General features: G+C 40.8%; 1 protein-coding gene across 3 annotated transcripts in view; it reads right to left on the bottom strand.

Moving 5' to 3' along the window:
* The window catches only part of SIK2 (salt inducible kinase 2), a 43,630-nt gene that overhangs the window by 15,308 nt on the left and 12,436 nt on the right, over window positions 1-15,886 (bottom strand). For all 3 annotated transcript variants that reach the window (XM_065651911.1, XM_065651912.1, XM_065651913.1), the window contains exons 4-6: window positions 11,277-11,438; window positions 2,814-2,938; window positions 372-495 (exon numbers count right to left, since the gene is read on the bottom strand). In XM_065651911.1, the coding sequence (XP_065507983.1) occupies window positions 372-495; window positions 2,814-2,938; window positions 11,277-11,438 (411 nt within the window). The remainder of the gene's footprint in view (window positions 1-371; window positions 496-2,813; window positions 2,939-11,276; window positions 11,439-15,886) is intronic.

The following is a 15,886-nucleotide window of genomic DNA, read 5'->3' as shown; positions in this document are numbered from 1 at the left end:
GTGGTGTGCAGGAGTACGGAAAGAAAAGGGGCACGAATGCGCCTCTCCCCCTGCATCCCCGTATTTCTGCGAACAGTAGGATGAGAGATCTTTCCTTCAGCTTCCATTTCGACTCTATCCCTGCCCATAGGCACAGCCACACTGCAATCTCCACGCATCGTGCAGGGAAAAATGGTTTGGTTTGCCTAGCAGCAGCATAACTGCAAAGGCATACAGCTCACCTGGCTCTATTTGTGTTTCTTTGCAAAACAAATAGTCTACCGTACCATAATCTAGTGTGCATATGGACCACCTTTTGCTTCATTGCAGAGATTATTCTAGAATTTACTCAAGGTTTAGCACACCAAGAGCATAGGAGGGCACACTGTTACCTTCTGACATAAAATAAGGGATCCTGAACCTTCCTTCAAGAACTCGTTGCCTCAGTATGGGGAGCGTTGGTCCATCAAAAGGTAATGCTCCACAGACCAAAACATAGAGAACTACACCCATGCTCTGTAAGAAAGAGAACATTCATTTAATTTTTCAAGCTGCAAGCGAAGTCTCTGAGGTTGGCTAGCCAAATCCTGTCACAGAAAAAATTAAAATTATGTTCTTACATTCTGCAGAAACAGGAAACTTACACAAAAAGGAGTTAGATTTCTGAAGATCCCTAAACATTAAGAACACTCAGCTAACCCGAAATGGCTAGGCTTGCAGTACCTTGTACTGAGAAGCAGGTAAGCTGCAGTGTAATGTGTTAGAGACTCTGGCTGCTAGCAGGAAGCTCCATGGAGATGATTGAATGATACCTGAAAAGTGAGCCCCAACTTCAGGTGAGAATTAGAGACACTTTTAATTAATCTCAATGTTCTTCAAACAAAACCAAACCTCAAACAGCAGCTGCTCCAAACTTTTACATTTACCAATTTGCAAAAGTCTGGGTAAGAGGCACACAGGGAACTTCATGAACAGGCACTTTCAGGGGAACACCACCTAATAATCCCTGAACGTGAGGGATTATTTAATATGAGCAAAAGGAGACAATCTGGGCAAGAGCTCTTCTCCAACTGCCAGACTCATTTTTGAAAGTATACAAGTTAATTGGCACTGTAAGTGGAAATAGTCTTGCAGTATATGCCAAAAAAATATAGCCCCACACTAGATGAAATAACCACAACAGACCCTCATGCCGATCAGGTGGCATAGACAGCCACAGCACTAGATTTCTCAAGGGGAAAAAGCAGCCATTCAACATTCACCTGAAACTTTTTAAGCGCACAGAGATTTTAAAATTAAATTTATATTTTACAAAGTCACTTCCTTCCTTAACCTGCCCAAAACTGAACTGTGGGTTGTTGCATTCCTCCTGCAAGCTTAGCACTTTCAGCAGACTTATTCTGTTACTGGATGTTGCAAAGAGATACAGAATTCTTAGCTCATCTCAGAAGATAAGTGATGATTTTATAAAGAGATGTGCACTTCCCTTTGTGGGCAGGCAGATTCTGTTAATGATTTAGGATCTCATATATTCAAAGACTATTTACCAAAGTTCAGAGGTTCACTTCTAACATTCAAACAGTACCTGTGCTACTTGTAACAGTAAGCGTAGCTGAGGTCTGCTGTATAGTTATTTACCAGTAATTGAAGGTTCAGAAAAGCTGTAGCCTTTTTTTTTAAAATCTATCTAGCTACATATATGTATGTATATAGAGGGATACACGCATAAACACAAAGATATGTATCCAAAATCCCAGCTTTTATTTTTTAATGCAATTAGGCTAATTTAAATTAGATTAGCAGCTGAAAGGTGACTTTCCATGAACTGCCCTGTTTGTGTAACAGGCTCTGACCAAAATGTCAGTGCCTGTGTTGTTATGCTACATGCAGTATTATCACTGCAAACCTGACGCCAGAGCAGAGACGGCCAAATTATACTGTTTCTGATTGCTTAAGGATATGAATCCGTCATTGTAAGTACCAGAAAACTAAACTAAACTAAACTAAACCCAAGCAAACAAATAAAAAAACCCCATCAAAACCACAAAACTCCAAACAAAACCAAATTAGGAATGAAAAGCAGTCTCTGACAATGCCACAATGCATGAAGGGTGCACAGAACTTCTTCAGTTCATTTTAGTCCCTTTGCATAAGAATGTTGGCTGCACTCTCTATTCCAGGGGTGTCAAACTCATTTTCACCGGGGGCCACATCGGTGTAAATGTAGGAATAGTTACATTTATACAGTCCTAAAATTACATTCGGCCCTTGGAAGGCAACCAACGGCGAGGCTGATGTGGCCCCCGGTGAAAATGAGTCTGACACCCCACTCTATCACCTCCCATTAGAGCAGTATGCATGGACACACACTAATTCAAAACCACGCAGCTGCCTGCAACAGAAACGCTTGTGGCACAAATGTGCTTGTTTCCAGCAAAAACAGGAAAGCAGTCATCATCTCTCCTGTGTTCCAGTGGCTCGGGATCTCTTTAACCTCCACAAGAACTTACAGCCTTACAGGTTCAGTTCCCACTTAACACAGAAGATACTAAATGCGCTGAAAAAAGCAAAGTTTGGGCATTCGGTCAGGAGAGATTTTGGAGGGGCTACAGTTTTTCCTCTAGTGCGCTAACATACACCTACAGCATACATTTAATAGCCACCTGGATAGATAACTTCAATTCTATCCAATGCTAAGAGGCATTTTATGACACTCAAGAAATAAAGCTGAAGAGGAACAGCTTGTCTGCAGCTTAAGAAAAATCAAAGATGATTCCTTTGTTCCAGCTTCCTAAAAGGTGACTTGAAACCAGTTAAAAAAAGAACAATGATACCCAGATATCCAGCTGGGGTCCCTCGTATTGCTGTCCCTCGAAGACTTCTGGGGCTGCATATGGTGGGCTTCCACACCACGTCGTCAGAGGCTCACCACTCTTATAGAAATTTCCAAATCCAAAATCTGTTGAGACATTAAAGAGAAAGTCACCCCAAACTCCAGTTGCATGACAATAATTATATGCACGGACTAGGTCCGAAAGCTCGCTTCCCTTCATGAAAGGCTCTGCCATAAATGCTTTTATCAGTAGTCCCACTGAAAATATTTATTGGGATGCTGAATGTCCTATACTGCTGTTTTCATGGCAACTATGTAATTATTAAAACACTCTGCAAAACTTCACAACCTGTAGGAGTTTTGAGGTAAGCTTCTACCAGTTTGCTAAATCACAGTTTATAAACAGCTATCTCTAAAATTCAACAAACTGACAATCATACATACATATGAGCTTATTTACTTGCCAAGAGATATTCAGTACTGGATCGGAGATTTCCTGAGTCTTTTTAGGTGTTCTCTAGCCTTGAATACACAACCAATTTTGACAACAAAAGCATCAGCTTTGAGATGGGAGGAGGGAACTCTGCCAAAAGCAACAAGCATGGGAAAACATAAAGCCTTTTGCTAGGAAGGAAACTCTGCTACTGGGATTGTCTACAGCCTTTTCAATCTACCACTGAAATTTACCATTCCACAACTAAGCAGTTCTTTTAAATATTTCTTTTTATGGCTTAATATGGGACCACACACATGTCCCATGGCACTTCAGTATTAGCCACCATTTGTAATAATCCAACAGTGAAAAGCAAAACAACAGCCACTATTGCATAAAGGCATGAAGTTGGATAGAGCCTGATGCATATGTTTTTTTAGCTTCCTCTGTTGCTGCTCACCCCGCTTCCATTTTTTTTACTAGAACGATACAGCAAACAACATTAATATTGAGGAAGCTGGCTTAATAACTGAACCTGATTATTTTCAAAAGACAGAATTTCAGAGAGCTGCTACCACTCCCTGGTGCTCCTATATGTCGCTGTATCACCAAAAAAATACAAAATGGAGCACTGGCAAGCGATGTGCAGACACTGTCAAGCACAGCACCATTGCTTATGCTTGTCACTGGTCTACTCCTGTGTAAACAGTGATTTAATTGTCTCCTGTCGCTTCTTCCATCCAGGAGGAGGTTACAGAAGGTGTTTCTTTTCCTACAGTGATAATGCTTTTACCCTTGTACAATAGCTAACCAGGCTCCTACGGAGTAATACCCATGCTGGTGTGACTCGAGGAATCCTGTGGAAGTCAACAGTGTTGATAAACAGTAATCAGGCTGTTGATTTAGTGCTACCAAGCGCTGAATACCTATTAACATACCTGTAGGTTAATACGATGCGGCACTGATCAGCAGATAGCAAACCGACAAACGCTGTGGTTAGCAGACGCAGTACAGGCACTGCTGGTACCACTTCAGCTACTCCTATTTGTATAGGTTGTGTTACTTAGAAGAAAGAGCCTGGCTCTCTCATCATACATCATGAGCTATAGAAACATGAGAGAACCCTCAGAATCAAGGCGATACAGACACATTAAACAAAAACTGAGCAGGCTTAAAGTTAACCTGGAGTTCTTTTAGAGAAGCAGTATGGAAATGGAATTGGACTACTTACACCGAGCTTAATAGTAGAGGTATGTGGTTGCTTTTAATTGAACTCTTCCTGCAACATACATCAAAAATGAACATACGTGGAAGAGGCAGTTTTGGGAACACCAGGACTGGAGAGGTTTTTAGAGCATTTTTTTCTTCTCCCTTCAAAGATTTTCCTTAGCATCTAATAAGGTATAGAATCATAGCGCAGTTTGGGTTGGAAGGAACCTTTAAAAGTCATCTAGTCCAACCCCGCTGCAGTGAGTAAACTCTAGTTCAAATATGAATGATTGAGTTGGCTGGAAACAGTGATTGATTAAATCGGATCTACAATCACTCTGGCTCCTTAGAGATCCGTGTAGCTGTATGCTGATTATCTGTGTGCTGACTGCTAATGATGGGCTGTCATGTTTGTGATGACATCTATTTTTGCATTGTCAACAATCAGGCTGGAAACTTGCAAGACAAATACTTAAGCTTCATTCTACCCTTTTAACCCCACGTCCTTAAATTAATATTGTATTCCGGAAAATTAACGAACTTTGTTACAAGAGAACATCCTGTAAATATCTGGAACAGGTGGAACCCTCAAGAGGTTAAATCTCCAACATCAGTCCGAGGTCACTGTATTAGCTCAAAGTCAGAAAATCAGATACCCAGTCCCAGCAATGAACTTTTGGGACTTGTCCATAATCAAAGAAGAGCCCCACTGCCTATCAGTAAGAAGGCTACGATGCCAAAGGGACTATTTGAAGGTCAGACCACACGCGAGATCCATAGCGGTGTGACGCTCTGCCAGCACACAGAATGCCCAGCAGTTGCGTGAACAGTTACACAATGGCATCCTGGCATGTCAGCATACTCTAAAGGTGCAAATGGCCAAGGTCAGCTCAGATCCCAAATCTACACAGGGAACTCCGACTGTAACACTCGCGCTGGCCTTCCTTTTACATTCCCCTTCAGTTCTGAAACACCTGCAACTTCAGCTGCAATAACAGAGGGAGAAACAACAAAATCTTCTACCGAAAACTTCCCAATCGCTGTATGTCACCTGCCTTTCTCCTATCACAGCTAGACTTCTGTTGTGAACTTTTTAAATTCTCTTTGAGGAGTCTTTTCTCCACACATAACTGGCTTGGCAACCTTGACAATACTTTAGGAGACATGAAGCAGTTTCTTCTCTCTGAAGCATTTTGCCATCTGTGTAGGTGTCATTAAATCTGATCTGCCCCTTCACTTATCTTGAATTTGTCAGATTTTCAACATCCTCTTCGTACTGCAGATAAATATCAATCTCTGAACCGCAGCTCTTACTCAGGTGCCACCCTCATAAACCTTCGCATCAGACTGACAAGTACCTGTAGGTATATTTGTAAGCACAGCTACAGAAAGCATGACCTGCTTGGAAATAAAGAAGATTTCAATTCCTAAGAAAGTGAAACTCTTTGCCTATCCAGACTGGATTTAAATTAGGTATCTGGTGAATGTGAACATGTGGAAGCCACTTCAAAAAGAAGTGAACAAATCTGAAACAGCAAAAGACAGAACAGAGTCTTTAAGTATGGCTGGCCAATATGGGAGAAGCTTCACGTTTATGTTACAATTAGGATTTTTTTTTTTTCACTATTACTGTTACATGCTTAACTCCCTAACATATAATAGTTTTATTTATGGTTACCCAACGTAACTCAAGAGCAAGGACATCTTGGAACCGAATGGCACAATCCTTGCAAGGCTGTTACCTTTGATCCCTATCTGAGCAATAGAATTACCGAATTTAGGCTGTTGAGACAGTGTTTGACTGGCTGCAACAGCAGCAATTGCCTTGCATCTGATGGTCTTGCAACAGCAGAGACTATTGAGTTTTACTAGGCAAATCCATGAGTGAAAGGTCTATAAATTGATACTAGAAGGCCAGCCTGGCATACTCTCCCTGTCACTGCTAGATGGACCTGACCCAGTACGGATTTCCTCATGAGTCTCTATGCCTTGTCTAGGAGTGTGTGTCTTATGAACCGGGAAAATTGTTCCTTCCATTTATCTTTGATCTGCAGTTCTAAAACTCCAGTTCCCACCAATATCCTTCAGTTATGAATTTCTGCTGAAAAAATAGCATGCATTGACAACACAAAGCACAGTAAGAATGAGATACCTACTAATTCATGCTGAACTTTTTCATGTAACATAGGACTTAAAAGCAGTGTTGCATATTTCAGTAATCTGCTCTTATCCTTAGAAATCCAATTGTATTCTATTGTGGGACAAAATAATTACCTATGCAGGGAGACAGCATTATTTGTTGACAGCATTATTTGTCATTGAGTACATAAATTATTATGGTTACCTCTTTTTGTTTCCATTTTGCTTGCTACACTTGTGTCTTCAAGTGATGTTAAACCATCTGTTAAGAACTCAAGAATTAATAGCATCCCTGAAAACTATTTCAAAGAAAAAATTTCAGATTTAGATAGGATACTGGATGCTTAGTCCATTGAGCTTCCTCAACTTTTAATTATTGCACTGTCAGTTGAGTTGTCCCACTTTTTGAAGTGTTAGAATGGCCAGGATTCAGTTAAGCACAAAATAATCACTAGTTTCTCATTCTCTCCCTTCCCCCCTCCACCCTGTTTCTACTTTGTAATTGCTGATCTACCATAATCATTCTGGATCAAAGGTAAATGTTTTTAACCCAAGCACACTGTTAAGATTCCTCATTCCAGAGAATCGTATTTGAAGAACATTACTGATGTTTAAGGGAAAAATGCACTCACCCTCAAAAAAAACATATCCCAGCCACGGAATTCTAAAAGGACTGAAGTCGGACTCTTTGGTATACCAGAGGACTTAGATTATATAATGGAGTGATCTTCATCTTTTTAACATTTGCCTGAATCTGCACGTTAAAAAAATACGATCATTTGCAGCATTGTGTTCAGTTGAATAAACTCTGTGTTTGTGCAATCTGCAAATATTGGCTCTCAACATTTGCAGTATTTTGTTTCTCAATCTCATTACCCCCTTTAGAATAATCTTGAATTTAGAAGGTATAATTTTTTGAACACACATCATTTAAATGGAATCTGTTTTCCCGTTAAAAATGGAAACAGACTAAGATTTCAGACCCGTCTGCAATTTGAGAAATGGAAGCTCCCTGCCAGGGCCACTGCAACTTCTGCTGTGCATCTAGCAATAGGAGCTAGTCTCTAATTCGTACCTCTAAAAATCCTTTAAAAGGGATACTAGCTTCAGAGCTATAATTAATCCATTCTTCTAAAATTACCAACAGAATTCAATCTTCCTGGCTTCACATCTTTTGTTATAGCAGTAATACGAGCAATGGAGATAATCGGGAGAGAGGTACTGATAAAGGAAAGGTATGAGCGTGTTAGAAACAAACCTGATCCACTTCACAAACTGAATGCTGATCAGCCTGTTCTGACGTCAATGCATATTTTACTGTCCACCAGCAAGACAAACCAGCACTACAACCTACTTCAAAATAACAGTCTCTCCTACCTGATCTGGTTCAAACACAGTAGCTTTACCATCAAGATGACATGATTCCTGCAGACATCTAAGGCATCGCTTGTGGGGCTGGAAGTACACAGAGAGAAGCTCACTATTCCACCCTCGATTCAAAGCTGTATTTAGTTTTCACAGATGCAAGGGTGTTTCACTGTACGCACAACGAGCAAGTTTTTATTTGATGACAGCGTATCAGCGATCAGTCCCTGTGATCCCCTCAAAACCCAGCAAAACAGAAAGGAGAAATCAGCAATCCAGCTGTCTACGGGCAGTAACCTGATGGAGACTGCCTGGTATGGCATTCTTCAGTCACAACCTTCTCACTGGACGTTTTAGCTGATTAATACCTTCTTTTGTGTTACTTAACGCTAAAGTTTGGGGCTTTTGCTCCCAACTACCTAGTAGCATCTAGCAAATAAGTCTAACAAAGCTCTCACCTCAAGAACTTTATATATCCTCTATTTCTTGTCCAGCTACTAAGACTAAAAAGAAAGATCCTTTGAATTCTATCTATCCTCTTGCTTTTAGAGCAATATTAACACAAAACTATTAAATTTCAGTCCACCTTCCTTGTTTAAGTATAAAAGGTGGCAGTTGCATCAGCTCACAGCATTAGGAACACTTATTTTTTGAATCTTAGTTTATTCTCCTGGTAGCTGACATACAGAGGTTAACTTTTTGCGCGTTTCTGCGTGACTAAAAAATGTCGTGTTCTTAAAGAGTAAAAGCTTCAATAAAAGTCTTGGAAGCATCAGAATGAATCAAGAGGCCCACTGGAAGTTAGGAAGAGCGTGGAACAGCCACGAGTACCTATGTGGTTCCGCAGATGCTGGAGTGATCAGCAAAGGACAGTCCCATGCACAGTGCCAGGGCGCAGTGCGAACACGGACACTGCAGAGCTTTCTATCAGAATAATTCATCAGTTACTGTGTTGTTTCTCAATCGCTAGATTAATTCAAATTAGAGAGTAATTCTAGCTATCAGAGTTGGGATCCCGGATAACCTTTGCTCTTCCCCAGTTTGATAGATGAACCATGAAGAATATGAACCACTAGAAGAGACTGTTCTCAGGCAGCTGCACAGCACCAGATAACTCCAAAATCACAGATAAACCATTCTGTGGAATTCATCGTCTATCTCCTTTACAAAAAAAATAAAACAACTGACTCAGCACAAATCACTACAAAGTTTCTAGCAGCCACAACTTCCCTCCAGGTACTGGACAGCTGGGTAAGGGAATTACTATCAATCTGATAAAGCTCGACACCGGTACATGAAAGAATCAGACCATATGAATCACTGCCAGTTAATGTGATCATTTACATACAGACCACTTGTAATTAACTCTCTGTAATACAGAGGTGGAGCACAAGAGCAGCTAAAAGGTGGAAAGAGAGAGCAGCAGCTGATGGAATCTAGTAACTACCATTTATCAATGCCTTTATTTGAGTCCCTGGAGAACCTACGCATTGAAATTCCCTGCGACAAAACGGTTCATGTCTCTAACCTTTCTTAGGTGCACGGGTCTCCCGAGATGCCTTTCAAGTAGTGTTTTTGTGAGCCTGTGTCACGCTTGCGCTGCAGTGTCCTGGGAGGCAGGGATATTGCATCCCCATGGTGCTAAGGACATCCATGAAAGGAATACCTCTGAACGCGGCTCTGATCCAGCACAGCTGCAGCCTCCGAGGAGTTCTGAAAAACTATGCCAGGCCAAACGTGACAAGCTACAGTGCAGAACCCTGATGTGGAGTGAAAGAAATTAGAAGGGATAGAATGTGGCGGTGAAAAAGGGGAGAAAAGCAGCAGATCAGAAGGTGAGGAAAGAAAGCATAGATGAACAACAGCGCAAAAATTCCCTTATATTTAATTCAGTTACTCATAGTAAGTGGGGCCCATGTGACTTGCAGCCCTTTGACACAGGATTTACACTTTGTCCTGGTAAGTACAACTGAATGTCAGTGAGAAATCTCCAGGTGCTATGGTTATCAGTAAGCGCTAGAAATCTTACAGAATTTTACAGCAGGTCCATGGAAGCTTACTACCAACAGCTGGGAGCAAACTGTGCCGGTGGCCCTCCTAGAAATCCCACTTCATAGGCAAATAGCAGCTATGTGCTTTTTTGTTGGTGGTGGTTTTTGAATAGCAATACCTATGTCTTCCTTTCCTCTGAGTTTAAAGGGGATAAAATTCTTGCTCAAGAAATTGTTCTTTAAAGGACTGTGTACATTTCCCATTCTGATAAAGATGCCTTGTAAGGATTTAAAAGATTTTTTCTAAGGGTGAAGTTAATCCCCAGAATTAATTGCCTAGTCTTCCCAATGTTTGCTGTAGTATTGCAGAGAAAGGGGCGAATCTTTGTGACACGGATGCTAATCAGTTAAACAGGTGTTAACTTTTCCTTTCAAATCTTTCAGGGCATTGTCTTCATACTCCACAAACGAAAAGGAGCGCATCTTTTAGAGAACCGCTGGCACATTTAACACTTTTCTGCAATTTTATCCTTACAGAAAGCATTAGGGATCAAGATACATTTTTCAGTGCATCTGTTTCAGAAATGCCAGAGAGAAAATTCAAGGGTACAATAATCCAGCAGTGATCTACAACTCAGAAACATTTATAACTGTACCTTTCTCAGCCTGATTGGCTATCTGTTCGCATTTCCATCCAAAACTAGCAAGCTTACTCCTGTACAAAGCAGCTTCTTAGAGCAGTTAGCCTTCCTTTCCCACTCCCATATTATTGATGACTGAAGTTCAACAGTCCTCCAAATCAAGATGTTATCTAGCTTTCCTGTTTCAAGTGTTGCTGGGCTAAAGTCAGTACGGAAGGATTCGTGGAATTGTAATGAGTTGACAACCGAGAAAATGATTTCCATTGCTAGCAACATCTGCTGTGTCTAAATTTATAATTAAAATGAAATCATGCATGCAAAATGAAAAAAAAAAAATCAGTAAGCTTCCATTTTGAGTTTTCTAATGTTGAAAGAAGTTATTTGATTAACTCTGTTTTAACTTGAACATCTGGCAGCATTAGAGACATGTTGTGACACCCACAAAAAATTACTATCACTCTAAAAATTATTTCCTTTTTTCCCGAAAGCATAATAGAGCTAATCTAGGAATTATTTTAGCTACGTGTACTGTGGTAGCCATAACGCAAAAATATTACACGTGTTACCACTCTGATTTTCTGTACCTTTTAAAGCACAGCGGCCTACCTTGGGCAGCAGCAACTGAATTACTGGAACAGCCTTCATAAAAATATGGTGTTACTGAATACCATCTACATTCTGAGTACCTGCTATTTTGATGTTCATGTTGTTGTCAAGCAAAAGATTTTCAGCCTTCAGGTCACGGTGAACAATCTTTCGACCATGGCAATACTCCACCGCTGAGAGGATCTGCCAGAATTTGCGCCTGGCCTCAGACTCGCTCAAACGGCCGTGGCTGGCGAGGTAATCTGTTAAAGCAGGTTTAAAGGGATTAGACAGCAAGCAACAACCCCGAAACAAAACGACTTCTCTTCAGCAATTAGCACTAGGAAACTCGGAAAGTATTTCGGCCAATCCGTTCCCAACCCTCGCACCCTCCCCTCCAAAAGAATAGAAAAAAAGAGTACAAGAAAGCTGCTGCGTAATGAAACTCTACTCTCTGTTCCGTGTTTTATAGTTACCTGATGATTCTGATAAATATTTTCATATGACGCAACTCCTGTGGAACTTGGAATAACTGGCTTCACTGTCATGAGGTACTTTAAGTTTTAGCTTCTTACCAGTTCACGCAAACTTCGCACAACTTTCTCCCTCCGAAGCCTCAACAGAGGCTGTGCAGCGGCTAAAAGTATTTTCTTCTCTGGAAATAAAGCAAGTACCCATAAGGCACCCATCCTGACCTCTCCCTTGTCTTCATTGCATCACAAGCAGAAAGAACGCTTTGTTTTCATATTTGATTACGCTGTAAAAACTAACACTAGCCCCGAGACCAAAGACTTCATCTATCCTCAGGAACAAAAACTAGTGAAGCAGCAGCTGCGTGAGTCTTGACAGAAACAGCTTCTATAGCCAATTCTATTCTTTCTCTTATAAGGCATAAAATCAAAGAATCAACTGCTAGGGTGGTTTTAGAATTGACTTCAACATCCTATGAAGAACGCAGTTAAAGGCCAAGGTGCAGCAAGCAGAGATTCTGCACCCAGCGGCCACAGCCAAGGGCTGAGCATACACACACACCAATCTCCAAACACGTGCTGCACTACAGCTCGTCCCGAAGTTAAACAAAAATCAGTGAGCACGAACTAAACTGCTCCAGCTGCTGCCAGCCCCTCCTAACAATCATTTACAGAAAGTCCCGTGAACAGGAATTGTCTTTTCCAGACCAGCTAACGCAAACATCTCTGTCCGAATTCAGTTAGCGGGTTAATATAGCTGCTTCCGCAAGCTGAGAAGTGAGCACGATGTAATGGAGGTTTTAAGCCTACTTCTGTTTATTTATAAGAATCTCTGACAAAAATCCATAAGTCAAATTATTAATCATATCTTCTAAGCCAGTTATGTAATCTCAGTGATCCAAAAAGGATCGTCGTGTCTAACACAATGCAGAACACTTGGCTTTGTCAGGTTGGGAGGTGGCTGTGTGTTGGTTTGGGTTTTGTTGTGTTTTTCATTGTTTGTTTGGGGTTTTTTTATTTGTTTGCTTTTTGTTTGTTTGTGTGTGTTTTATAGAATATTGTTTATGGGCTTTGTAGGTGCTTGCAACATTTTCATTTAAGCTTTTCTGCTTTCTTTATGATCAGCAGAGGAGGCCTGAGCAGCTCACACTCTAAAACCTGAAAATACATTTCCTGTAAAACTTCACCAATTGTGCACTTCTGCTTGATTGTTACTACAGATAAGGACAAAGAAATGTTCTTTAGGAGAGGGCACTGACCCGTCCACAAACCATGAGGATTTCTGCAAATATTCAGAAAAATGTGAAAAAGAATTTATTTGTTGTTGGATCATATAAAACTGACCAGCGCAGTGACCTTGCATTCTTACACATCACGAGTTCTCCACTGCTACTTGGGTCATTAGACTACGCTGCCATTAAGTGCTCCAGACAGCATCGTATTAATTATCAAAGTGACTTCTGAATTATATTTTCACTCACACAATTTAAATAAACAAATGCAACATGCTGTTTTCTTAATATGCCCAGTAAACCAGGCTTATTTCAAAAACGCTTTATAGTGGGATCATTTAGGAAAGAGCTCTATGCCCCATTACCGAGGTAACTTTGTTTTACTTGTTGTGGGACTGGAAGGATTTAATGCACTGCATCTACTAACTCCCAAGCACATTCTGCAAGTACAGAGGTGATTGCTCCTGAACCATCTGAAGCAGCAGACGAAAGACCTCAGTTGCAGTATATCCATTTCAGCATCCCTCAAAGCACAGTTTTAAGCAAAACACATTAGATGTGATCTCTGGAACCTGCAGATCTAAAAACTCTCTTGCAGAGCTTCTAACCCACCTAAGCTTTAATACACTTTCAGCTCGTTTAACTTGGCAAAGCACAAGAACAAACAAAAGCTTGGCAGTAAGGGGAGGTCGGAACACTCGTAAGCTAAATATCATTCAGTCACAAAGTGACTAACAAATCATACGCTATCAAGGCAAAATCAGATATCAAAGGCACAAACTAAACTGCTCAGAATGCAAGCCAGCCCTTTAAACTGTTAATCCATCATTTGTTAGCAATGCAGCAAACAAGTTAATGAATCCAAGTTGTCATTTGCTTTTATGGCTCTAGCTTGTCAGGACTTATTTAAAGATTCCAAACCACCTTGGCCTTAAATATTGCAGCAAGTCCAGTAGCCTACACAGAATAGGGCATTTATTCTGAAATACACTGCTTTCTCTCCTGGAGAAGCAGAACATACCACAGTCTAGCTAAATAGGTGATGGTACGTGCAAGGATACTGTTTGTGCATTAACTAGCTTGCAAATAGGAGAGGCTATGATACAGGCAATGCGCCAGCCCCTGGGTTACAGAAACCACTTTAAGACGGCTGAAACTTGTGTAAGAGACATTTTGCCACAATAGCTAGAATCTGGACACTGGTTGAATATGTATGTATATACTTCTGGAGCTAGGAAGTGTAACTCTCTAGTTTTTACTGCAGATACCTAGCACAAAGCACCCCGTTGTGCATTGCAAAGACTGAAAGAGTAAAGCTACCTATGCCTTCACAAACACATCTTTTGACAAATCAACCCTCATGTTGCTCTTCGGCTACATGTTTCTATGGTAGGTGTGTTGGTGGGGGTTTTTTTTCCTCTTTTTTTTTCAGTTTTCCATAATAAAGCAGAAACCAGAAGGTGTGTTAGGTTCAGCTGGATCCACAGCAGAGAGCAGCAGGACTTTTGCCACAAGGCAGCTTCCCGTCCAGCCTTTTCACCGCTCCAAAGCACATCTGTTCACAGGACAACTGAAACACTAAGACGGCATTCACTCCAAAACATACAACTCAAAGACAACGTCTGGCAAACCCAGTGGTCAACGCTTTTCATTTAAAATACGGTCCTTCATTTAGGTGGACAATTGTACACGTTTGGTATGTTAAGGCTCTGTTAAAGAGGCACGTACATACCAAAGTAAGTACAGTGAAGGATTATGAAGATGATTAAGGGACTGAAGCACTAAGTAACATCTCCGGAGCTTCAGCCAAAAGCAGCACATTGCTTTAAATAGTTACAATTGTGAAGCTAGACATAAAAATCACACGAGCTGGTAGTTTGGTCATCTTTATTGCTTTTGAAATGCATGTGTAGTACGTCAGACAGCACAAAAGAGGGGGTAGAATCAACCAGGACAAACCATAACTGAAAGCTGGGATATTCCCTTTCCCCTTGCTGAACAATTACGTTGGTTTTAGGCTTAACAGCCAGCTTCCCTTCTCTGCAGTCAGGATTCTTGTAATATAAAGAGTCACTGATGAGAAGCTAGAGAATTAGCTCTTCAGAACAGGTTCACTGCAGTTAGTTTAGCTAACAAATAATCTGCATCTCAGCTTTTTTTTATCTGATACTTCAGGTGAGAGATGCTGAAGAAGGTTGTAAGACAGTGGCTATAAAAATACTTTTAAAAACACAGTGAAAACAGCCAGTTGAAAACTTTGTAGATCTCTAAAGCACTAAGCACAACTGAAACCTTTTTAATTCCAATGTTTTATTAAGTCTAAGGAACTTAGAAAAACCCCCACAAAAACAAAACTAAAAATGTAACCGCATTTGAAATGTCTAGGCTGAACACATTTACTGCCATGACATTAAATGGTAAAGGCAAATTTTAAACTCCTGTTGAGTCCAGACAATTTCACTGAAGCTACAGCGTGAAGAATGTTAGTACAGGGGTTAAACATAATCCTGTCCATGCACTACCTGTCGGCACTAGGAAGTGATGGTTTAGCAGAGCTGAAAGGACTCAATGTGGTCTAATAGCAGGCTACTCACAGCGAATTTGAAAGCCTGATGTGGTATTAAGAGAACATTTCCCACTTACCAACTTCTGACAACCATCTTGAAGAGCGTGCTATGTTCTTTAAAGCTTATCTTATTCAAGAGGAATTAGAAAAGGGGCTTCTACAATGTTTTTTTACATTACTGAGTAGCAAAGTTAATTCTAAGAGCTCCTCCTGTACTCAGAGAAGAAAAAAAGGCTGTTCAAACCCTGGGTGGCCTCCCAATCCTCACTGATTGCAGAGGGACCATGGAGGAAGATCAGCCTCAATGGCCTGAAGTTTGCCTTTCTCCCACCTCACTAGCTTTTGAGTAAAAATTGAAATAAGCTGCTCCTGCCACAAACCTAGAGTGAGTTTTGGTTTGGGTTTTGGTTGTCCTGTTGTTAAGCCCCCTCCTTCAAGTGCAA

The sequence above is a fragment of the Caloenas nicobarica genome, chromosome 26 (genome assembly GCF_036013445.1).
Source record: "Caloenas nicobarica isolate bCalNic1 chromosome 26, bCalNic1.hap1, whole genome shotgun sequence".
Taxonomy (NCBI): Eukaryota; Metazoa; Chordata; class Aves; order Columbiformes; family Columbidae; genus Caloenas; species Caloenas nicobarica.
Note: the sequence above shows the minus strand (reverse complement) of the source record. Positions and strands in the feature narration are given on the sequence as shown.